Here is a 24,221-nt window from a genome sequence, read left to right as displayed (position 1 = left end):
ATAGAAAGCGTTTGAACAATTCCCGACGTCTGGCTTCTGTCCTGTGGGGTACCGAGAGTTTTTCCCAAATCCCATAGGTTTTTTATTAATGTGTCGCCCGCAAAGCACAATAAAGCACTGTCTTATCTCTATGGCACCTGTATACAATTCCAATATACCTAAAGATTCTTGCAAATAGAAACAAGGAGGCAAATTCAAATAAACAATGTCTGGTCGGTATTACACTGATTTACAGTTTGATACATTCAATTAGAGTTTCTGTTATTGTGGTCTTTATGTTTTGAAAAATAAAAACAAGAAGAAACGCTTGACTATAAATCAAAAGAAAATCCAATGCATTTCAAAAAGCGCGGCACACACCACCGATGCCAGCGCCACGCCATCTAGCGGACGGTAGCGGTACTACTGACCATACCAAAGGCTGCTAAATCATAACTTTTAAAATCGATACCAATCGATTTTCAGCATTTTGATAGGTATTGATCAATAAAATAAATTTCTACCTACACGAAAACTAAATCTTCAAGAATGTGGTGGCCATTATACGAAAAGAAACATGTTTGAAAATTCGAATTTAGTTGCATTATATGGGATTTGAAGGCATTCTTCAGGCGCTGAAGAAGGTAAAGGCATAGTCGGCCACATGTACAGTTTCGCTTGGGCCCCATGGAGTGATTTTTAATGTGACGCCCGCACAGCATAAGTTTGCCCTGAGTTATCTTTAAGGCAGTTTTACGGCCCAGTTAACTGTTGCTGTCTGGCAAATAGGAACAAGTAAATCTTTACAAACAACGTATCGTTGGTCTTACACATTTTTTTCACACGAGACTCTCAACAAGAATTTAAAATTTTTTGTTTGTTTTATTATACTATTCATCTAATACATTTATTATAACTACTTTGTAATTTTGTTGGCTGACTCCAACTGAGATGCAGAACAATTTGTTTGCTGTCTGCGTGAAAAGCATGGAAAGAAATACCATTTCTCGCCCTTGGCAAATACCTCGCCCTCGTCCAGAGTTTGTGGGAGTTGTCTGCAGGATAAAATAAATATATATTCATGGCAAAGGTGTTATGGATATAAATCTCACTTATTCAGTGTTTCTGGAAGAGTCAGGCACAAGCCACTGCCGATCAGAAGAACGAAGCTGATTAAAAGAGACGGCAACGGCCTGTAGAAAGTTCCCAGGTAGATCACGTAGGAGCTGAAGAAGGCGAAGCCGTTGCCCACAACGTGAATATTGGCCACTCCTCGACCTCGCACACTGGTTGGAATAATCTCCGCAGCGTACTGGGTCTCAGAATCGTAGGCCACCACCCCTCCGTATCTTCCTAGGCACACCATGAATCCCAGGAGAATGGAGTAGTCCGCTGGATCGAGGGTGGCTATCAAGTAACCAGTAACCGCTGTGATAATGGCACCTACAAAAAGCGAGGCACAGGCCATGCCCTTTCTTCCGATCTTGTTCTGGAACAGGATTATGGTGAGACCGGCGGGCAGATAGCAGAGTCCCGAGTAGGAGAAGAGCTTAAAGGGCGATATTCCCACGCCTTCTACGTTACGACTTAGGATGTCAAAAGCCATGGCAACGATCATTCTGAAAATATGTAATGGCAGTTCAAAATAACAAATATATTTACTTATAACCAAACTCACGATTTTATAAATAGAATTACTGTGAACTTTCGCAGTCTTGGCGTTCTTAGCATGCCCATAAATGTATCCGAAGATTTGTTTTGCGAATTTTTTAGTTTCTCGCGATAGTGTTTGATGAACTCATCGAAAACAGAGTCGTCCACTTGGCGTCCATTGAACTTGGCGACGCTTTTAAGGTTTCTAACTGCCTTATCGAACTCTCCCTTGGTTAACAGCCACTCGGCGCTTTCATGAAGGAACACCGGAAAGAGCAGTGTTCCGAGGGCTGGAAGAGAAGCTGCCCATAGATAGCTCCGCCAGTTTCCCAACCAAATAGCCATCCAGGGGGAAATCACTAGACCAATGCAATAGAAGATTCCCAACACTATGTTAAGTCCGAAGGTGCGATGTTGGGGGCTCAAGTACTCGAAAACTGCAGGGATTATAATTTAACTTTCTTAGTTTAAGTTCAAGTGGAGCTAACATACCCAAAATGTACATTAGGACATACTGAGTGTCCATTGAAAGACCGGAAATAAAGCGGGTGAAGCAGAACCAGGGCAGACTTCCAACAAAAGAGGTGAAGAAATCTCCAGAGGCTCCTGTCAAAGTGGACAAGACGCAGGCAGGCAGTCTTCCTATGCGATCAGCCAAATATCCGAAGAATATAGTTCCCAGGGCAGATCCAATGAAGAAGAACGACTGACCCACTGCCAGCTTGTAGGCGTCATCGCAAACCCATTCGAGCTATGTTAATTTTTTCGGACATAAGTGTTAGGTCACTAAGAGCTTTTTCTACTTTTGGGCGGAAATTTTCCTCTGTGGTAACGCTCTCGTAGTTACTTTCCCTTTCAAAGTCCCATGAGGTACACTTGTAGTCCCGGAGAGAGGACAGATCTTCATTGTATTGAATAACGCTGCAGGTCAGCAGGGAAGTGGAATACGTGGAATTCCGCGGAAAGTCCTCTTTTGGTGGAGAGCATCTAAAATAATTTAACTTCGGTTAAGAAATTTGTTCTTAAAATTAACATCATTTTTAAATTTCTCTTCAAATTTTATGTTCGAAAAATGTGTTGATAATTTTAAAATCAAATAGCGATTATTAAGTCCTTTATACAATATAGGTCAAAGTCGTAACGTATAAAAAGAGCAGATGTAATCTGATAAAAATATTACTTTATTTTTTATAACGTTTTAAAATCATAGTTAACTTAAACTTTTACCATTGGTTTTAATATGTGTTATTAAGTTTATATAATGTTTGTTAAAAATTATTTAAATGTTTAAGTTTAGTGAGTTTAAAGTTTGTTTTTAGTTGGGTCGAATTTCATCATTCCTTATCAATATGGATGTGAATTTCCAGCTCACCTGTGCGACGGCGTAAAACTAATGATGGATTGCGAGAAATAGTGCAGCGATGACAAAATATTCGAGTATCCATAGAGAACGAGCAACGTGATTTGGTACGGACCGAAGTTGCCACATTTCTCCAGGGTACTCTGGAGATCCATTTTGGCACACGAAACCGATGCGATCGCGAGTCAGCGACTGATTTCGACGAAGGGTTTGAGCACCTGGTATATATCCGATTTTGGGGCTGGCTATAGTGCGCTTATACACTGCAAACACCGAATATCTACTGCAAGTTTATCTTACGAGGGCTTCTGTTCTGTGGGGTGAGAGATTGGCCGAATCCCATGCGATTTTTTATTAATGTGACGCCCGCGCCGGCCTATCTATATGGCATTTTTATAATTCCAATATACTTAAAGTTCCTTGCAAATATAAACAGGGAACTAAATTAAAATAAACAATGGCGCGTCCGTTTGAAATTTAATTTCAACATGAATTTCGGTTATTGCTCATGATCTGTTTGAACTCAATTTGTAACTACTCTTATTTTCAGGGTATATATTTTAAAAAATATTCAGCAAAGTGTCTTTTTACTCTGGGTGTTTACCCTGCAATGAAATAATGAATGGTTTTTCATTTGGATTTTTATACTTCAAAATAAACCACATTAACTTTGAACAATGTTAAGCGAAGAAGCAGTTGAATACTAAAAGAGATATAATCAAAGTACACTTTCTGGTTTGTATTTCGAGTACCAAATATAGATATCACTGGGAACTGATTTTAGCTGTCACGTTCTGACATCTCTCTTGACGTGTCAGTAAATAAAGGTTTTTTGTATAACTCCTTGAAAATGTAAAAAGGTTTTTGCAACTTGGATGTTTAGGTATTGCACAGATATACAGCTTGGGAAATTCAACTAGAATTTTGTCTATTACAATCTAAAAGTTTTTAACTTTCTTATTCTGCTTAAGGATGTTTGAAAAACAGATACATTTTAATCTAAAACATTAATATGCAAATACATCTCCAAATCTTTGTTCTTCTCAAACGGCAGCTGGATTGTGAAAGTAATATATTAATTTATTGGTTTCTCACTTTTCTATTGTAAACATTTGGTAAACTTATTCTACAAATATATTCTATGTCTTTGACACCGTTGCTCATTTTATATACACTAACAATTTGGTGGGCTCTACAGAAATCTATAACTGCAGTGATGAAACCCATCCGACTTCCGCTGCCTAAAAGTATATTTTTAGTATTTACTAAAAGTAGACAGCCGATTCCGTCGATTGCGAGTACATCTTGACGTTTTGGGTGTCCAGAGTGGCGGCTGATTGGGTGCGTTTCTCCAGGAAGCTGAAGGTGTACCAGCGATCGCTCTTCCCGAAATTCTCCCCATCCTCCAGGGAAGTGGGCAGAGTGCGATGGAGGGTTTCCGGCAGCAGGAGGCAGAGACAAGCCCCCAGCAAGGACAGCACGCCCAGGATAATCTCGGGAAGCGGCGAGAAGATGCTCCTCGTGTACAGGATGTAGGCGCTGAAGAAGGTGAAGGCGTAGCCGGCCACATGGACTGCAGCCACTCCCTGACCCCGAACGCAGGTGGGGATCAGCTCGGTGGCATACTGGGCTCCCGAGTTGTAGGCCACTGTTACTCCAAAGCGACCCACCACGGAGAGGCTTACCAGCAAGGTGGTGGCTGTAGGTGAGAAGTAATATATTTGATTTAATAAAGGATAATACGTTTCTTTTTTTAATTCATAGAATAATAATTATGAAAGTAAATCGGTCTTATATTAAAAAGTTTAAAATCAAAAGGCTTAAATTATTTTATTTTTCTTTAACACTATCATTTATGTATATTAACTAGTTATTCTAAATGGTAAGATAAATTACTAAAGCAAAATAATTTTAAAATTGTAATAATTTTGTTGTTAATGCGTTAATATCAGTGAGATGGTGATTAAAATTGGTTACATTTTATTAAAGTAAAAAAATAATAGAAAATTCCCAATTTATATACTTGATCAATGAAGTATGTCGTATGGTGCAATTTAGTTCGGAAAACTGATTAATATTATCTGGAAGCTAATAAGATAGATAGACCAAAAATATTTGCCTTTTTTATGGATCTATTTTAAGTATTGACGTTATTTGAGCCCTAATCAAAGTTGGCTTAAAATTATTTAAAGCAATTTACTGTTTTGTGCTGATGTATCCGTTCACTCTTTGATAAGACTTTAATCTCCCTCGAAAATCCAGCCACTATATATTGATGATTTATCATAGTTAAAACCTATTTTTACGAAGTTTACTATTTTTTCCTATATATAAATTTATTTTACGATAGGACATTAATCTCCCGTTGAAATCCAACTATTAAATTCCCGTCACTCAACTCTGCAGCTGATGGGGCTGAACTCACTCTTATCCGATGCAGCGGCGGCGAAGATGATGCCCCCGGTGACCGAGATGAAAATGCCACTCAGCAGCAGGGAGGCGGAGGCCATCGCCTTGCGACCGATGCGATCTTGCAGGGCGATGATCAGCAGGCAGGCCGGCAGAATCGCGGTGGCGCTCAGCGAGAACATCACAAATGGCGAAATGCCAAGGCCCTGAACGTTTCGCGATACGGCATCGTAGCACAGGGTGATGACCATGCTGCGCGTGTTGTGGGTGTTCGAAATTAGTAGAATTCACCTGAAATATAAAACCCCATCAAAACTCACGACTTGAAGAAGAGGATGAGCGTGTTGCGGCGCAGGCGGGGCGTCTTGAACAGGTCAAACAGATGGGGCGAGGCCTTCTGGTTTTGCTGGCTAAACTTGCACTCCTCGATGAACTCCTCGAAGGCACTCTCCTCCACCCGCCGCCCATTTATCTTGGCCACCCGCTTCAGGCAGATCACTGCCTTCTCATACTTCTGCTTCGAAATCAGCCACTGAATGCTTTCGGGAACTATAAAGTAGAAGAGCGGCACCACCAGCAGGGGCAAGGAGGTGGCCAGCAGGAATCCCCGCCAGCTGCGCATGAGCACGGCGATCCAGGGTGCCGCCATGGAGCCCAGACAGTAGAACAGTCCAATGCATATGCTCAGGCCAAGGGTTCGAACCGAGGGACGCATGTACTCCATAACTAAAAGGAAATACAAATTATAGCCCAGACATGTATTTAAAACTAGTCTCATCCAAAGGGATTTCACTTTGCTTCGTTCTTACTTTCGGAGAAGATTTATAAGCAAGTTATTTTATATCAGAGGTGCTTAGATCTTACTTAATGTATTTCCACAATCTGTTTCCAACTCACCCAGAATATACATCATTACAAAGTTGCTGTCCGTGGCAATGCCCGATACCATGCGGAAAATGCAGAAGAGCGTGACATTAGTGCTCCAGATGGTCAGTAGATTCCCAGTCATGGCTATCAAATTGGCCACAATCAGGATGGGAAGACGGCCAACTACGTCCGCCAGGTAACCCAGCACCATGGAGCCCACCACAGAGCCCACGAAGAACATGGACTGGCCAAGGGTGAGCTGCCAGGCATCGGCGCACACCCAGTCCATCTCGCTGGGAAAACTCTGGTAGCCCATGTAGAGCTCGTAGTCATAACTAAAGCAGGTATTCAAACTACTAATATTCCTGTCCAGGGGCAGGCAACTTGACTCATCCGGCGGTTCGAAGTTGGCGGGCAAACCGTCTGCACACCTGGGCGAATGTGCAATGCGTTAAGTATACGACGCGATGGACAGCGAAATTGCATATTATACTAACCAGTACTTGGGAACAAAGCTGATGATCGTCTGGGAGTAGTAGTGCAGGGCCGATAGCACGTTGATCACACAGAAAAGCAAAAGCATTATCAGCTGAAGCCGGCTGAAGTCGCCGCACTTCTCCAGAATCTTGTCCACCTCCAGCATTGTGTTCTTGCGCACTCGCACCACTTGCATCCACTCACGTTTCTACCCGGGAATCGGAATCCAAATCTGAATCGGAATCGAGATGAGCCTGGCCACGACGACAAGACTCAAGACTCCGACTCATCTTCGCCACGGCATCTGCGATCCGCTTAATTGCCTGCGTTGAATTTCTCTTAATTTCCAAAACCAATTAGTGCGCTCGGCGATTCTTGCCAGAACGAAATCAGAAATAATTCATGTAGATTATGTTTGACAGCTGGGGTCTCTCGTCAGATGTTGTTTGAATTACTACAAAACAACGAAAACTAGCTGTAGGTCGTTAAGTTGCAGCTGTCGAAGTAGCCTTTCAACTGAAATATAAAATGTATTCAGTAACATTACTTGAATATTCAGTTTCACAAATATTAAAATAAAAGTATTATATATTGATAAAATAATTTATTATTCTTAGGTTAGTGCACGTATGTTAAACATTGCGATATTGCCTAGAAAAAAGAAATTCGAATGCAAGGCCCACAAGTTTATTGCACTTTATAAATATAGCACGTTTTTATTTATGTTTTTTGTGTTATATATTATTTAAGCTATGTATTTCTTTCTTTACGACACCATAAGCACTTTTTGTTTGAGATATAATTTTATATTCTCACATCACAATTATTTTTTAAGGTAACTACACTTCATAAAAAATGATAATAAAGCCCAACGAGTTTTGCCGTCTTTATATTTCATTAAACTTATTTGCGCTCTTAGGAGTTGGAATAGGTTAGCAGATGCGTGTTAGAACACGTCGTAAAATTTGCGATAAGGAACAGACTTTCGGCTGCATCCAAATCACCCTGAACTCTGTATAAGTACTATATAGTCACTGACCGGGAACTGCGCGTCTCCGGCGAAATTGCGATGTCAACCGCACGGAACGAAAGTAAAGTTTGATATGGGGCTTTTGACTTGCCGGCAGTCGTATTTTTGTGAAAACGAAATTGCCAAATACACGAAAGAATGCCATATGAGATTGTATCAATCGCGGGATACTCATTACAGATGTTATTGCAAACAAACTTGCCAATTAATAATTTTAGTTGGTATTAGACTGATTTGTTTGTAATTTGCTTTATTACTTTTCCCTTGCTTATTATGCCTATATAGAATACGTAGTTTATTTACATTTGCAAGGCATACTCCTTAATCTACTGGGAACAAATAATTTCGACAATGGAAAGCTAAAAAGTTGTAGGCCTTTGTTATTGCTGACTACTATGATGAGGAAATAAATATAGATTTTTGGGTTCGGTGATTGCAAACATGCAATGCAGTTTATTTACAGTTATTACAGCTACGATTTATTTTGTGACGTAAAATCAGGCATACCTATTTAAACTGTAAGCAGATAGGCCTTTAGTATATGATATCTTTACAAAATGGTTATTTTGAATTGGCTGAGATGAATTTATCTATGCGACTAATTAAAAAAAACATCTTAGAATATCTAAAAAAATAAAAGGCTTTCTTTTATAAGCTTTAGGTTGCCCGTTTTTAGATTGTTTTGTTGTTTGTGACATACTATGAATATAGTTATTATTTAAAAAGCGTGTTATTTGGCATTGACATCTGTAATCAGTGGACTTTTGTAAAATTTGTTTGGTTGTCACTGTGTAAGGTAAAATTATCGTTTGCAAATTATAAACCTTAGTCGTGACAGTACTGTTCTAGTTAGTATTTAGTTCAAAAAACCCTATATTTTTTTATAAGGTTTAAAATTCATTCTTCTGCTTGTGAAAATTACCCTTGAGTTTGAATGATATTATATTAATCCTTCGAAAATATATTTAATCAGTCTTCGGGGAGATTATTTTATCAGATGACAATGTGCCATGTACAATGATTTCTATAAAATAAGTCCCTTCCATTTCGAGTTATACACATTCATCCTTAGTATTTTCATCATTTTTGTGAAAGCAAGGAAAGTATAGGAAGCTCTCGTTTAGAGCAAAGCTTTCCCCATCCGCCAAGGTTTCGGGCAGTTTTCTGATAAATAAAGTTAGGCATAAATGATATACCAATATATCTTAGCAATATAAACTAACTTGTTCAAGGTCTCCGGTAAAGTCAGGCAAAGTCCGGCACCGAAGAACATCAGGCAGCTGATGAAGATCGAGGGGAGGGGCTTGTAGTACTGGGCCAGGTAGATCACATAGAAGGCCAGTGAGCTAGAGGCCAGACCCACCACATGGATGTTGGAGACCGCCTGCCCCCTTACACTTGTGGGAATAATCTCCGCCGCATATTGGATCTCCGCATCGTAGGAGACTGTGGCTCCAAATCGGCCCAGACCCACCATGATGGCCAGCAGAAGAGCGTTTTCCGTGGGATCCAAGTGGGCAATCAGGAAACCAGTCGACGTGGTGATAAGTCCACCCACAAAGAGGGCGGAGCAGGCCATGCCCTTGCGTCCGATCTTGTTCTGCAGCAGCAGGATGGCCACTCCCGCAGGCAGATATACGATCGAGGTGAAGGAGAAGAGTTTGAAGGGCGAGGTGCCCAGGCCCTCCATATTGCGATTGATCACATCACAAGAGAGCGTTATGATGACTCTACAAGGAAGGTATCAAAGAATTTAGTTAATTTAAAAAGTAAAGAACTTACGACTTGAGCAGCAAAGTCATAGTAAATCGACGCAAGCGAGGTGTTTTCAGCATGGCGAGGAAGGTGTCCTCCTGACCATTTAGCTTGTATTCTCGTTGAGCTCTTTCGCGATAATATTTGACGAACTCGTCGAAAATAGTCTCTTCCACAAGGCGACCATTGAACTTGGCCACCTTCTTTAGGCAGGCGACCGCCTCATCGTACTTCTTCTTGGTCAGCAGCCACTGGGCACTTTCGCAGATCAGGAATGGATATATAAGGACACCCAGAGCTGGAAGAGATGCCAGCCAAAGGTAGCGACGCCAGTTGCCAATCCATATGGCAGCCCAGGGCGAGGTCATCAGTCCAAAGCAGTAGAATATGGCCAGAATGATGTTGAGGCCAAAGGTTCGGCTCTTGGGGCTCAGGTACTCAAAGACTGGGGATATCAAATAAATAAAGTTATTTCCTTCTTATCAATGAAACTTACCCAAGATATACATGAGGTAGTACATGGTATCAGTTGATAGTCCCGACATAAATCTGGAGAAGGCGAACCAGGGCAAAGTGTACACAAAGGAGGTAATAAAGTCACCCGTAGCTCCAAACAAGGTGGCCATAAGCAGAGATGGCAGACGGCCTATTTGATCCGAGAGATAGCCAAATATGATGGTGCCCACCACAGATCCCATGAAGAAGAAGGACTGACCCACCGCTGGATGGTGGGATTTGTCACAGACCCATTTGAGCTGCAATATAAAATGGGATAAAGTAAATAATTTTATATATTTATTATCTGCTGTGAACCTCGGTGGTGATGCTTTCGTAGCCACTCTCTCTTTTGAAAATCCAATCCTTGCATTCACGCCCCTCTGCCACTACGCCCATGCCATTGACCACGCCTAGAAGGGGAGTGCAGGATGAGGCGGAAATGTTTGAGTACACAGAGCGAAGCTCCTTGACACTGAGACCCTGGAGGTCAACATGGGAGCACCTGTAAAGGAAAAGTTAGGTACAATTTGGAGGGAAACCCTTATATCATTATTATCACTCACCAATGTTCGGGTGTAAAGGTGATGAGGGTCTGCGAGAAGTAGTGCAGCGACCCCAGAATATTTGTATAGCCGTACAGCAAAAGGATCACCACTTGAAACCTCCCATAGTTTCCACACTTATCCAGAACCTCACTAAAATCCATTTTTCGTGACTGGAATTTTTTGGATCGACTGGCTATTTCCAACTCTCTTTGGGAACTGACCAGAGGCGTTAATGAAACTACTGTAGAAATAGCAATAAATTTCTCTTTAGCCGCTTTAAACAACATGTTTCGCCTGGCAAAACAGCTGGATGGGCCTTTAATATTCAAGATATATTGCCAGCTGTGAGCCCTGTAACCGGGAAAATATGACCAGGAGATGTCACATCTATCGCGAAGGTTTTGTTTTTAACAATTTCAGATATGTCATTAAAATACCTTAGATATTTTCTGTTCTTATTTGATTATCAATTAGTGGTTCGATATCCTATTTGTTCTTCAACTAAGCAACTATGTTGCATTAGCATGACATTCGTGTTGATCAATTGCTTTGATCTTCTGGCTAAAAATAGTTAAAACGGATGACATCGACTGGAATTGTAGTTGGCACGACTTTGATTCTTTGTTATACTTAGTTGTCGCATAAACAGACTCGATGGTAACAACAAGGGTAAAACAATGCATGCAGCTGTCAATGGTTTTCCAGATGCCAGATACAAATTTGCAGCCATAAATTAAGCACACAAAACGGTAAACAGAGGAATTGTCGCAGACACTTGGATGGAGATGGAGATGGAAAGGGTATTTTTTGGACAATGGATTTGGTTTAAAACATTTGTTGAGAATTTTGGTGGGTCTAATACAAATATTGTGGTTCAAAATAAATTCCCAGCAATTTTTTTCAATTAAAAAACCGTTGAATTCTGATATACAATATACAATTATATAAAGAATATAGCTAATTTTGTATAACTCTTGCCATGAAACTATAATTACAAGTACTACAAAAAACTTCAATTATCTAAATGATATAAATAGTGCATTAGATGTCGTTAACTTTAAATAATCCTTGTCATGGTACAAACATCATAAGTTAAGATCAGTGGAATTGTTTTTATATCTTTAACTTAAGGATATACAACATGAAATTCTATATAGTAGTCGTGCCACTCTTTGAAGGGTATTATTAATGACATTATTTGCTTAGACCGTGAGTGTTTTTTCGGCCTGGTCTGTGGGCCAGACTAATGTGCCGACAGCGGCGCGTTGACCTTTCGCTTTATTAGGCGGCTGTGGCGGCTGGCTGCCCCCGTTCTCGCCCCCTCCGCCGGTGAGCCCCTGGCTTTCTGGTCCGCTCCAGGCACTCTTAATTCAACTGTGGACCGCCTGACCTTTTGCGCATGCGCAGCAACTGCCATTCCATATGGAACCGCCGCCGCTTTGTGCAGCTTGTTCTTCTCAGCTAATTACGCGGCGATCGAATCCGAACTCGAATCCGAATGCAGCAGGTCCTAACATCCAGCCGATGTTAATTTAACATTTCAATTGTGTGCGGCCAAATAAATTCTCACATAATTGCCAAAAAGTCGGTGTCCAAGTGGGTATGGGGATCGAAAAGCGATTCGTAAACGCCACAAAAGTGAAAGGGCAAAGCTTGGCTCTGGGGTCCCTTTAAATGGTTTAGCGGAAGAATAACCTTTCTAAGTCGACACGATAACTGCGGCAAAGTTGAAGCCAGGCACACGATTTGCCGCCAGGTGGGCAAGAGTCAACCCCCGACCCCGTGGATCCACAATTCGTCGTCTGCACCATGTGCTTGATCGCTGGCCTAAACCGAAGACTCTGGCCGGGTCTCTCTTGATCTGAAATTAGTTTATTGCCGCGGCTGCGCCATGTGAAGCAGGCGACATTTGCCGCCGGTTGGCAGTATAAATGGCCAGAACTCCCAGCCAACGCTTGCAGTTTTGGTTACTTCTCCTAGCGCGATCGTCGTCGAATTCAAGGTGCTACTCCGGCCACTCTTTAAGTGGTGTGTGCTGAGCCTGTGACAACTGTGAGCGAGTGGAAAGGATACCCGTGCAAGGACATCGTTATGCTGAAGGTGTGAAAAAAGACCAGTCCAGTATAAATGAAGTTAAAGTTTATTTTTAAAAGGGGATTGATTCAAATATAAATGAGACCATGCCGTGCTGTTATATTGAAACAGACTGGTTAAAAAAAATCAATACTAAAGGAATTAAATTTATGAAACATAATTTTTTAAAAGCTACACCACTTACACGGACCATTGACTATTTTAAAAAACAACTTATTTGGAATGGAAAACAATTGCATTAGCATATCCTACATTTAAGTTAAATTTTATGAAAGGAGTGAAGCTTTTTAGCATAACAATATTAAGCTTATATGAAGATATTCTGTTCAATTCAAATTCGAATGAATCCAAACAGTCCTGGTGTAAAAAAAACAGACCCTTAAATAATAAAAATTATTTTTAACTATAGGATTTTAGTCCATTTTTTAAGGTGATTACAAAATTATAAGTTTCTAAAAGCAGACATTTGTTTGGATTAAAAATCACCAGATGAGGAATAGAGATTTAAGATAACAATTTACCTTATCCCGAAAATATTGTTGGTAGAAGAACACTTCTGTTTACTCTAATATTGGATATTCTTATTATAAATGTATACTTTTTATAGATTTCCCTGCTGAGCGCCGTGCTCGGCATCGCCTATGCAGGCGTGATTGGACCTGGACCGTACTATGGTGGTCCAGCTGGTCCTGGACCTCTGCACCATTATGGAGGCTATGGCCCGCCAAGTGGCCCTCTTCCCGGTCCCTATGTGGCACCTAAGCCCGCAGCTCCCGAGCCCTACGACCCCGAGCCGAAGTACTCCTTTGGATATGACATTCAGGACGGGTATACTGGTGACCTGAAGTCGCAGCACGAGACGCGTCATGGCGATGTGGTGAAGGGCAGCTACTCGGTGGTGGATCCCGATGGAACCAAGCGCACCGTTGACTACACGGCTGATCCGCATCACGGTTTCAATGCGGTGGTTCGCAAGGAGCCACTGGCCTACAAGGCACCTGCCCACCTGGCCCCTGTCGTCGCACCTGCACCCGCTCCAGCGCCAGCTCATCTCGGTTATGGTCCGGCTCCGGCTCCTCCACTTCCGCCGGTGCCCAAGGCTCCCCTGCTCTCGTATCCGCTGGCCCTGGGTCCTCTTCACCGGGGTGCCCCGCATCCTGGACCTGCTCCTGCTCCTGCTCCAGCACCCGTGCCTGTGCCAGTGGCTGCTCCTGTCCTGCCCTCCGCCCACTTCCATGCCGCCTATCCCGCCCTGGCCCACAGTCCCTATGCCCACTATCCGGCTCCTGCTCCCGTGGATCCCCATGCCTACTACCATCACTGAGGAAGCAATGTTCTCCACTATCTGATCTGATTTGATTTGACTTCATCTATCGCACGCAGCTTACACTGACCCAAAACTGAATCTCCGGCTATATCTGTGCCAAACGCTGTACTCTCAATCTCTTTTGCTGTGTTCTTCGAGGGATTTGATACCGATCCAACATGTAGATTGATTTTAAGATACACTTAGCCTACGTACATGTCTTAAGAATATGTTGTTGAATGGTTAGTCTAGAGAAATAAACCGATAAACGAAAAACTATTGATTTTTTGGGGTAATGTTAAAAATTGGCATAAATATTCAAAATATTTCGATATCAAGTTGAATGGGCCCAGAAAAAGATACTCACAATAATAAAAGAACAATAATTTAACGCAATTGATTTGTGTTTTATTTATTGTATCAACTTTTCGCAATGGTTCATATATGTATATGTTATATGATATCGTATGTGGCATATCTCATATGTATAATTATTCTGATTATGTATAAATATATGTGTGTTGTATATAAACGTTTCGAGTATGTCACCGTATGTTATAAATAAGTTTAGTTCAATGCATAATGTGTCATTTATTTATGTATTATGTATAATAAGTTCTATGAGCTACCATTCGTAGAACAGATTGAAATGTGTTCGATATCGATATATGTATGCTTCATCCGACTTCAAAAGTTCATCATCATGGTGAGTGCGTCTTGGTCTCGCTGCACTCGATTAGGTATACAATTTAAATACGATTATAGTCCTTAGTTTTGTAATAAACGGTATCAAAAGATAGGTACAATTGAGTCATGCCTGCTACCACTAAATTAATTTCGAAGCTTCTATTCCAACACAAACGATTAGTTGCCAAGCTCGGGGCATTGTGTCTATCTGTATCCGTCTGATTGATTTGATGTGTACGATATTTAAACTAAACGGCTTTAGGCTGATATACCATACGAAGTGCTGTGCTCTAGAGGCCTTTACAGTTGGACACAATTTAGCTAAGTAATTCTGCTTAGAATAAAAGACTAATATACGGTGTACATACGGTAAATAAGCGGCTAATATAGCTCACAATGTTCCTTGACAAGTGTATAATATTTAATTCATAATTTCTTCGTTGATTGTTTGGCTTCGTCTCGGGTCTCTCCGTCCGATTTCCCATCGGTTTTTCGCATAAGGTATAAATCTATTGTAGACAACCACTGGATGATGAAGACTATTTCGGGATATGCTTGAATTGCGTTGCTTGATATCAGTTGTCAGTATAAAAGTGGGGACAAACAAATGGCAGCTTTGGCTATTCTCAACTCAGATGTCAGTTACTCGAACTGATGCTCTTAAATTCGTCCTCGACCTACGTACTCCTAGAAATGGTTTCGACCTATGCGTATAAATTTTATATTTAAGGGTTTGAATGGGATATGTTTCACTAATGGTTATTAGATAGTTGATTTAAGCATTTTTGTTTCGATTTTGGTTCATTTGTTTATAACTTGAAACGGAGGGTTTTCTTTTATTAAACTTGATTGGTTATTGGTAGGACATCCTTTACACACTTTGATTCGATTCGGTTTGGTTTGGTACGGTATGGTTAGAAAAATACTCATAGTTGGGACATTTCACTACACAGAAGTGGTTAATTATATTTTGCTAACTGCATTTTGATGATAGCTATATCTCTTTGTTTAATTCATTCTATATTTATAGTCATTTTGTGTAATTTACTAAGTGCCCGGAAATTCTAGTGAGAAGTGAACCTAGTTAAGATAAACCAAATCGATAGATGAGAATCTTAAATGATAACAGTTCCTAAAAGTGTTTTCATATTGTCCTTATTTTCGTTCCTAACTTTTTTAAATTTCGTTAACTAAAGGTGGAAGTTTCAAGGGAAATAAACCTAAACGTTTCATTTTAATATATAGCTACTGTCTGATATATTTGTATAAATATTTATTAATCTGTGGCATATCTAGGTTAAAAATTTACTCTCTTTCGGTTATATCTTTTGCTTATATTGATGTGAGTATTGTACGATATTGGGTATCAGTTGTAGACATCTAAATTTATCGATTCGATTAGTTTTTTGTGGTATTTAGGTATTTTAAAGCAGTTTTCAATATCATTTGATTCGTAATTTTATCTGAGTTATTCAAGTGTAATTTGACTAGTTTCATTGGAATGATGTGGATTATCTAATTTGTTTGATGGTTCTGGTAGTAGATAAGATTCGATTCGATTAAGTAGATAGAAAAGGTGGTCCATTTAGTGATCGTATTCGTCAGCATATGATTAGGTTTAATAAGATCTTGTTGTCTACAAACCAAAGTCAAAATAAAAGTATAAAGTCAGTGTTTTTCAATAATAGTTCTTTAATTAAAAACATTGCAGCACACTTTCAGTTAGCACAGATATTAATATTAAATAATATTAAGAAATAATACACAAGAACTCGGAATAAATAAGGATACAAATTAAAATTGATTGCGTGTTTCGACATTTACATTTAAAACGCTTATTGTATAAGCTTCAAAATGATATGAGAGCTAATCCAAAAACTATTTCGCCTTAGCTAGTATTTTTTGTATCGTTGAAATTGGTATTTTCTTATCTCTTTTTTTCGAAAAAGGTGCGAGTTATAACAATTTTGCATGTACTTGCAAATTATGATTATGTTTCAATTATGATATAGGTGTTTTATTATATCGTAGGTATGTATGTGTGGGAGTTACAGCTTATCTAATCTTTAAATCATTTCTGCATTATTTCCAGCTTTCAATACGTTTCACTTACTTATGCTTCGATATTTGTATATAATATATATAGATTTGTATCTTTCATAACTACTAAAAAAGTGTTCTCAGCTTAGTCCAAGCTCATCTTGAAATTCTCCCCCATCCGATTCTTCTTCGTATGCAATAATGTATAAATATATGTACCACAATAGTTATATGGATCTATCTTTAGGTGTTTAGGTATGATTATTTAGAATATTTTGCAGGCCAGCCAATTGGATTTCCTCACTTGCAGTTGATTCTTTTGGATTCTTATACTGTTTATTTTTTGTTTTTATAGGTTAATGCCTTGCAGTTAAGTATCGAAGGTGTTATTTTTGCAGTTCCACGCAGGTCTTCTCCGTGGTCGTCGTCGTCGCTGTGTTCGTGGTGTTGCTGCTCGACGTCTCGTCCAGGTCATCGTTGATGCTCTCCAATTCCTGCTCGGTTATGACGGTCACCAGGCTACTGGAGTTCTCTGCGGGAAAAGGAAATAAATCCGGATTAGAAATCTGACACACGATTGCTTTTTCGATTCGCTGAAATAGTGAAGTGACAACACAAATTGTTGCATTACCGCTTTAATCCAACACAATCTAGGCAAGATCTGCAGTTCGGTTTTGAGGCAGTGGAACGAGAGCAGAGCAAGAGAAATAATCAAGATTAGTATTTATAGGGGGTATAAAACCAGATGGACAACATCAACACAAACAACACAAGAGATTTGCAACCGAAAATAAAATCCAGCGCCCGAAAGTGGGCACCGCAAACGAAACACAAACTCAACACAAGCGCAACAGAGGAGGTCATAAAATTGAGCAGGCTACAAAAGGTGACAGTGACTGCCATCCATTTCCGCACCATTCAAGTGCTGCTGATGTTGCTGCTGCATGAGGCTGGAGTGCGGGGGCGGTGGTGGGCGGCCGTCGTCCCCCAGATATCCGCCGGATATGTCCAGTCCGCCGTTGCCTGTCATCATGTTCCTCGGCTGCTGCGGATGTTGCTGCTGCAACTGCTGCTGTTGCTGTTGCTGCTGCTGCTGCTGTTGATGCAACGCGTTCAGGGCTCCGCTGAGCTGGTGCTGATGATGCTTCGCCGCCAAACTGGCCAGCTGGGCGTGCTGCTGCTGCATCTCGCTGCTCATCCCCGGCAGCATAATTCCCTCTGCGAGTGTGTGTTTGCGGTTGCAGTTTCGATGGAGATGCGGTTGGACATGGAGGGTTTTCATTGATGGGGGTGTACATTAGAGTGGGTGAGCGGGCGGGTGGCGGATTGCGGGTTTTGGGCAGAGCAGAACAGACAAGAACGGCACACAATTAGAGGTTAGTTGGCAGGAGACCCCTTCGTTAATGCTAGTGGGCGGGACTGTCACTCTCTGTTAGTCTGAGCCCAAAACATTGGGGGAAGCTCCTAAACAGTATCCTTAAGTTGGCACTTTGCTTATCCAAGTATACCCCTGTCTATTTTGCATTCTCTAAAGTCATTAAACCTACTTCTAACGGTCGATTAGTAACAAAATTATTATATTTTAAAATTCAGTTATGAATCTATCTAAATGCTTGCACTTTGGTAAACCTCTAGCTATTTTGGTATCCTTGTTTATGTAACAGAATCATACACCTTATATTTGAATGAATATACATTGGTATGTGAAACCTAACCAAATGTGAAATTATTACTCCAACTACATGTTTTTCGACTACAATATAATAAATAAATCACAAAACTCCAGTTAATATTCAAGCTCCCTATCAGCTAAATCGATTTCCCGATCAAACAATGCTAATTGCAACACACTGCACACGTATGTCAACACGAAAATCGAATCCCCTGATTGGTAAGCCCTCCCCACTCACTTGAGTTGTGCTCGTAGTGGCCATTCTGCTGGTTCATCTTGGCCGGTGAGTCGGTGTTCAATTGCGAGGCGGTCACCGAGCGGGTTTGCAGGGTGTTTGGCTTGGAGTTCAAGGCGGAGCCGGGGGCGCTGGGCAGGCCGCTGCTGGTGGCGCTACTGCCCCCTCCATTGGGCTCATCCAGGAGTTGACGCAGCCGCTGCAATTGGGCCTCTAGCTGCCGATTGTGGTCCTCCAGGATTTGCATACGCGCCTCCAGGCGTCCTTTGTGCTGGCGCAGCAGCTTAGCCTCCGCCATCATGTCCTGGAATTTTATTGGTTTTTAATCAAGAATGTTTTTGAATAAGAAGCCAAACTCTCACCTGTCCCTGCTCGCCTTGTCCGGAAAGACCCGTCATGCTGGAACTGGAGTGCTGCATGCCATTGGAGTCCTCGGGCGTGCCGCTCTGCTGCTTGGTGCACAGTTGCTGGTACTCCGCCTGCAGATTGGCGTTCTCCTCCTCGAGGTCGCGTATGATCGCCTCCAGCTCCTCCCGCTGTTCCGCATCCATGGCGGCCATCACCTGGACAGGCGACTTGGGCGCACTTCCGTTGCTGGTTCCTGGCAGAGCCTGGCAATACTGAGCGATCAGCTGGTGCTCGTCATCGCTATCCGGCGTGGAGTTCGATCCCGTGCCGCCGTACTCCACTTGTGCCAGTCTAGAGGCATACATCTCCAGCCTGGAGTGCATGTCGTTCTGCAGCTGGTGGGTCGTGTGTTGCGGACTGGGCGCAGGACTCTCTAGAGCATCACCTGGATTTAAGGTAAATTAATAAAATATGTAATGGTAATTTATAGATTTATAAACCCACCTTCCAGAACACTCTGTACAGGCAGGTAGCCCACGCGTGGATGTTTCTTAAAGTATTTGCGACTCTTGAATTTGTTCTTCAGGGCGCGTGTAAAGTCACGAACGTCCTCGGTGGATGTGGTCTGGAAAATGCCATAAAGTAAACATTAGCCATTATAACTATAAAGTAATAGAAACTTTTTCACTCACAGTGGTGCAGTACTCGTGCATGGGATGCGTGAGCTTGTGGTTCTTGGCGTTGCGACCGAAGAAGAAACACTTTTGGCACATGTCGAAGTTGAAGCACTTGAGGCATCTGTAGCGGAAGCCCACGATCGGGTACTCCTTGCAGATGTTGCACTTGGCCTGGTGCTTGGCCGCCTCCGCCGCCGCCAGGCGATGGAGCACGGGCAGCCAGACGAGGCTCTGGGGTTCGTGCTGCAGCCAGCCAAGGAAGTGCTGCAGCTCAATGGAGATGTCCTGGTTGCCGTCGATGGCCTCCTGCGAGATGCCGGCCTGCTCCAGGCAGGACCTCACCGAGGGCTCGATGTTGGAGCCTCCGAAGGCGGCCACTTCGCCCAGTTGGCGGGGTACCTAAATTAAGAAGATGACAATGTTGTTTATTTTGAATCACTTAACAAAATGATATGTGATATGTAAACTAAACTAAACTGTAAGAATAAATTCCATGATCGTTAGCTTAAATTAGCAATTAGAGGCAGTTACTTATTTTCACTAATCAATTATTGGATCAATATTGTTATGTAACTTAAGCTTATTATAAAATGTCTTAAACTTATAATCTTATTAATGACACTTATGTCTAAAAGCCATCTCAAAATTACATTTTAACCACAAATGAATATATATATATTAAGTTTGAATACATTAATGATTCAATAAATAGGTGATGCTATGATAAATTAATTATTCGTAAGTTCTCACCTGTATACAATCGTGCAGCAGGAGTCCCAGTCGCCTCTGATCCGCCCGACGGTCAGTGTCTGCCACCAGGCGGAACAGATAACGATACTTCTCCTCCAGGTGACCTTTGCAGAGGAGGACCAGCCCGACCTTAAAGCTCAGCACTCTGATTTGGCCGGTTCGCTGGGAGTCGTAGACATTCAGGATCCAGTTGATGGCCAGGTCCAGCATCAGCGTCAAATCAATTTTATCGATTGTCACGTAGAGCGAATGCAGCACCGTGGTCATGTCGGGTATGTCGATCAGCTTGTCGTTTTGGGCCCGCAGGCCGTGTCGGTCGAAGGACTCGCAGGCGGTGGACATGCTGATCCTGTCGAGAGCTGTTAGGAAAAGGACATCGAATTGTTAATTTTAAAAATATAAATAGTTACAGTCCCAACTCACCCAGTCGCTTTTGAACCGATCGCAGTTTCATGGCCGTTCTGTAGGCGGAGAAGCGAATCTCGTTGAGGTCTGCCAGGCCCTTCATTAGCTCGATCATCTCGGGATGGTCCCAGTGCGTGGTCTCGCGTTCGTGGCTGTAGTTAATAAGAATTTTTTTATAAATTATTTTGTTTAAATATTTATACAATTTTAAAATCGTTTTTAGTCAACTTTTTCTGTGACTTAGCGCTATTTCTATTGATCATATAAACTCCTCAGGACACTTCAAAAATGGTTTCAAAGATAAAGATAATTAAAATAACAAGGAGAATTGGATTTTACAAAGTACATATAAGTTTTCTTAAAAATAATTTGAAATATAGTTAGAATTTTAAAAATCAAAGCCTTTGAAGTTTAAACTTCATTGTGATTTTACAATACTAATAAATATCTTAAATATTAAATTAAAAATATCTTTAGTATTGTGAAAATGATAGCACAATTCGAAATTTAATAGCAATTTTAAATTTTTAGTTAATATTTAATATATTTAATTGGAAATATCTTTAGAATTTTAACTGTGATTTCATAAACCTTATTAATATTTAAAATATTTGTACAGATCCCATTGGGAAATAATTAATTAAGAAATATTAACTTGAAATCTTAAACGGAGGGTTAACCGTTTAAGATTTCAAATCAATATTTTAACAGATCCTAAGAGTTGAAACATATAAGTATTATTCCTTATACTCACTCGATATAGTAAGGCACATTGGCGGCCGTGGTGGCCCGCTCCCAGGGCGGCTTTACGCTCTGGCCGAGATTGGGCAGTGGTCCGATGGTGCCGCTGTTGGATGTGGTGCGTCCATCGTCGCCGTTCTCGTGGGTTTGCTGGGCTCCAGCCTGGCACAGGACCTTCTGGCGCTCGTCCATCGCGATTTGCAAGAGTTTCATCCTATTGTAATTTATACAATCGAATAAGTATTCCGCAAAATAAAAGATTTCATAATCCCAGAGCTCTCTAACTCACCGCGTGTTCAAGTCCTCCAGCTTGGAGAGGCAGGGAGTGGGCACCAGCACCTGGTTGGCGGTGAAGAAGGACTGCTGCTCGTTGCAATCGTCCAGGAGGGCACTGGCCGTCGTCATCTTGTCCCTTAGACGCTGCAACTGTTGCATCTGCTCGTTGGCCTCGCCCACCGAAGTGGGTGTCAGCCAGGAGGTCTTTGTCTGCTCGGCCAAAGCAACGCGGGAGCTCAGATCCTCCAGGATCTTCTGGAATTGACGCATTTTCTGCAAGAACAAATACCAATCATAATGGAAATCAGTTACGTGAAATTTCTGCTTGAGTGCATGATAAAAATTGCATAATTAGACATATTATTCTTCCCTTTATAATGTATTCCCTTTATATTTTGTCTAGGACATGAAGCTTTTCCCAGCCGAGAAAATGCACTTCATTTGCTTGCCATGCCACATTCAGCTTTTATTGCCTACTTGCAGGCGCTTTACACAACTTTAATTTAATTATGATTATGAGCTTAGTTGAGCTCACGTTGCAGTAACGGCTTATTATGCCCATCCTAAGGGGATTAAAATATTGCCCAAGCCTGCCAGACAGCATAAGAAGTAATGCCAATCAGTTACGGTTAGTGTGCATGGTAGGTATTATGTATAATTCGGATTAGTTGGACAAGGCGATTATCTGTCTTAATTTTTTACATAACGTTTATATCTGACCATGCTTGATGCTGTTAAGTATCTTGTATATAACTTTATGTAGTATTTAAAATTATTTTTCAATATAAGGACTCTTACTTTATTCTTAAACCTGTTCTTAGCATAATTCGGTTGGCAATCAGATACTCCTGTTCCATTCTAACCCCTTTTGCATCGCTGGCTTTGTTAGTTTTTTGAAGTGCGTGTGAGCACAGTCGCTTCTTCATTAGCAGTTAAAAGCAGCCGGCTTGCGCTATAACGTTTATGTCCTTTGTATGCACTAGGGTTCCCAAAACTCCCAGCTCTTTTCTCACTTTCTGCACTTTTCGCTGCGCCAATTTGGCGCTTTTGTAACTCGAAACTGGAAAAGGCAGGAGCGCTGCAAAAAGGAGCAACAGGAGGAAAAAGGAGCAGCATCTGCGCACGTTTCATTTGGCACATTTTCACTACGCCCTTTCCCCCGGGAAAATTTTCGCTTTTCAATTTTTACCTTGACACCCCGTTGCCCATTTCCCAGTACCCATTTTCCATTTCCCACATCCCCGCATTTTCCATTTCCATAACCCGGCAACAGAAACTTTCATTGCCTGCCGCTTTGCATGCAACAAGCAAAATGCATTTACCTTGGCAAAGCAAAAGTTTCTGCAGCCCGCAAGGAGCCAGGAATAAAGAGTCCTGGATCCACCCAATCCATCCCGGCCACCCACTCCTTTTCTTTATTATTTCATTTAGTTTTCCCAGGATCCCTCGGCTCTTTCTCTTTTCGGCTCCGCCTTCATTCCGGCTTCTGTGTAGTTTTTTAATTTAGTTTTCTTCGAGTTTGTGTTTTTGATTTGGAACTTTTGCCTTAGCTTTTCCAGCCTTTAACTCTTTGTGGCTCCCGGGGCCAGTTTATGCCCCATAATGCACTTGTACATCCAGCTGTCCATGTGTTTGGCTGGGCTTACTGTATGTGTTTTTCTAGTGCAGCTTTTGTTTGTGGCATTTCCCAGGGGCAATTGTTGATTTGTCTTTAAAAACTAAATAAATAATCTTCTATTTTTGGGGCTTTTTGGTGTAAGTAAAGTTGAGTTGAAAGAAGGAAAACTCGTAAAATGATTACATTTCTTGGGTTGTGGTTATTGGAAAATACGATAAAGGTGTCGAAGGTGTTTAATGTGCGTCGAAATATTTGTATTTAAATAAAAATATTTTCTTGTAATTTTTTAATGTATTCTTCAGTGGATTGCCTGTGATCACTGTTTTTATCTCACATAACTGAAGGAAAAAAGTTTTATTTAAAATCCCCTCGTAGTATTGTGCATCATCAAATATGGTTATTAACCATTATGAATATTATTATTTAATTATTGAAAACTTCCTCTGAGGTTTTGCCTCTGCTCATTATCTTTTTTCCACATACCTCAAAGGAAACTGTTTTTATTTCTCGTTTTTTGGTTCACCTCCACTGCTAATTAAGCACACAAATTATTTCCTGCTGCACTGCGAGCAACTCCAGTTGAAAACCTTTGTGTGTGGCTGCTTTGAGCTGGGCCCTATTTATTTTTTAATTAGCGGAGCGGGAAACGCGGCCAACAAAGGCGCCCAAAGGCTGTGGCCAACTTGTCGCCGTCAATCAATAATTTGTTGTTTGCAATAAATATGCATCCCTCCCCCATGACACCCCCTCATTGCTGTGCAATAGTGCAAAGGCACCTCCATTAATTAGTGGCAACAAG

The 24,221-nt window shown here is 41.3% G+C and overlaps 5 protein-coding genes across 26 annotated transcripts in view; 1 reads left to right on the top strand and 4 right to left on the bottom strand.

Annotated features, from left to right (window-relative positions):
* Positions 1-753: 753 nt before the first annotated feature.
* Positions 754-3,429, bottom strand: LOC118876769 (organic cation transporter protein-like). Its single transcript, XM_070995856.1, has 6 exons — positions 3,005-3,429; positions 2,436-2,619; positions 2,125-2,383; positions 1,658-2,069; positions 1,092-1,598; positions 754-1,034 (listed from the first exon to the last, which is right to left on the bottom strand). Exons 1-6 carry the CDS (start codon positions 3,145-3,147, stop codon positions 896-898), a joined length of 1,644 nt encoding a protein of 547 aa, XP_070851957.1. The 5' UTR covers positions 3,148-3,429; the 3' UTR covers positions 754-895.
* A 622-nt stretch (positions 3,430-4,051) lies between these two features.
* Positions 4,052-7,903, bottom strand: LOC108014196 (organic cation transporter protein). The gene is made up of 6 exons (XM_017080232.4): positions 7,785-7,903; positions 6,766-7,261; positions 6,299-6,699; positions 5,722-6,127; positions 5,418-5,653; positions 4,052-4,691 (listed from the first exon to the last, which is right to left on the bottom strand). Exons 2-6 carry the CDS (start codon positions 6,939-6,941, stop codon positions 4,258-4,260), a joined length of 1,653 nt encoding a protein of 550 aa, XP_016935721.3. The 5' UTR covers positions 6,942-7,261; positions 7,785-7,903; the 3' UTR covers positions 4,052-4,257.
* A 206-nt stretch (positions 7,904-8,109) lies between these two features.
* Positions 8,110-10,777, bottom strand: LOC108014198 (organic cation transporter-like protein). Its single transcript, XM_017080235.4, has 6 exons — positions 10,592-10,777; positions 10,344-10,530; positions 10,027-10,285; positions 9,558-9,975; positions 8,999-9,505; positions 8,110-8,939 (listed from the first exon to the last, which is right to left on the bottom strand). The coding sequence occupies exons 1-6, from the start codon at positions 10,732-10,734 to the stop codon at positions 8,828-8,830; spliced, it is 1,626 nt and encodes a 541-aa protein (XP_016935724.3). The 5' UTR covers positions 10,735-10,777; the 3' UTR covers positions 8,110-8,827.
* Positions 10,778-12,520: 1,743 nt separating this feature from the next.
* Positions 12,521-14,252, top strand: Cpr92A (Cuticular protein 92A). Its single transcript, XM_017080218.4, has 2 exons — positions 12,521-12,673; positions 13,275-14,252. The coding sequence occupies exons 1-2, from the start codon at positions 12,665-12,667 to the stop codon at positions 13,989-13,991; spliced, it is 726 nt and encodes a 241-aa protein (XP_016935707.2). The 5' UTR covers positions 12,521-12,664; the 3' UTR covers positions 13,992-14,252.
* Positions 14,253-16,332: 2,080 nt separating this feature from the next.
* Positions 16,333-24,221, bottom strand: part of Dys (Dystrophin) — a 151,278-nt gene continuing 143,389 nt past the window's right edge. For 9 of the 22 annotated variants that reach the window (XM_036816758.3, XM_036816759.3, XM_036816760.3 and 6 more), the window contains 9 exons: positions 21,818-22,077; positions 21,542-21,742; positions 20,806-20,939; positions 20,383-20,741; positions 19,648-20,031; positions 19,460-19,580; positions 18,970-19,400; positions 18,611-18,911; positions 16,333-17,232 (listed from right to left, as the gene is read on the bottom strand). In XM_036816758.3, the coding sequence (XP_036672653.3) occupies positions 17,087-17,232; positions 18,611-18,911; positions 18,970-19,400; positions 19,460-19,580; positions 19,648-20,031; positions 20,383-20,741; positions 20,806-20,939; positions 21,542-21,742; positions 21,818-22,077 (2,337 nt within the window). In that variant the 3' untranslated portion in view covers positions 16,333-17,086. Of the gene's footprint in view, positions 17,233-17,331; positions 17,362-17,396; positions 17,919-18,610; positions 18,912-18,969; positions 19,401-19,459; positions 19,581-19,647; positions 20,032-20,382; positions 20,742-20,805; positions 20,940-21,541; positions 21,743-21,817; positions 22,078-24,221 lie in introns of those variants that run through there. The other 13 variants (XM_036816764.3, XM_017080223.4, XM_065866410.2 and 10 more) reach the window with 9 other exon arrangements.

This window comes from Drosophila suzukii, chromosome 3, assembly GCF_043229965.1.
Source record: "Drosophila suzukii chromosome 3, CBGP_Dsuzu_IsoJpt1.0, whole genome shotgun sequence".
Taxonomy (NCBI): Eukaryota; Metazoa; Arthropoda; class Insecta; order Diptera; family Drosophilidae; genus Drosophila; species Drosophila suzukii.
This window is presented reverse-complemented; position numbering and strand designations above follow the sequence as displayed.

Coding starts and splice junctions, on each gene's coding strand:
- LOC118876769 (XM_070995856.1), bottom strand. CDS start 3,147: ATGGATCTCCAGAGTACCCTGGAGAAATGTGGCAACTTCGGTCCGTAC. Junction 2,070..2,124: donor TGTCCTAATGTACATTTTGG/GTATGTTAGCTC, acceptor TAATCCCTGCAG/TTTTCGAGTACTTGAGCCCC. Junction 1,035..1,091: donor CTTCCAGAAACACTGAATAA/GTGAGATTTATA, acceptor TTTATCCTGCAG/ACAACTCCCACAAACTCTGG.
- LOC108014196 (XM_017080232.4), bottom strand. CDS start 6,941: ATGCAAGTGGTGCGAGTGCGCAAGAACACAATGCTGGAGGTGGACAAG. Junction 5,654..5,721: donor CTCATCCTCTTCTTCAAGTC/GTGAGTTTTGAT, acceptor CAACACGCGCAG/CATGGTCATCACCCTGTGCT. Junction 4,692..5,417: donor CGCCGCTGCATCGGATAAGA/GTGAGTTCAGCC, acceptor TCTCACCTACAG/CCACCACCTTGCTGGTAAGC.
- LOC108014198 (XM_017080235.4), bottom strand. CDS start 10,734: ATGGATTTTAGTGAGGTTCTGGATAAGTGTGGAAACTATGGGAGGTTT. Junction 9,976..10,026: donor CTACCTCATGTATATCTTGG/GTAAGTTTCATT, acceptor TGATATCCCCAG/TCTTTGAGTACCTGAGCCCC. Junction 9,506..9,557: donor ATGACTTTGCTGCTCAAGTC/GTAAGTTCTTTA, acceptor CCTTCCTTGTAG/AGTCATCATAACGCTCTCTT.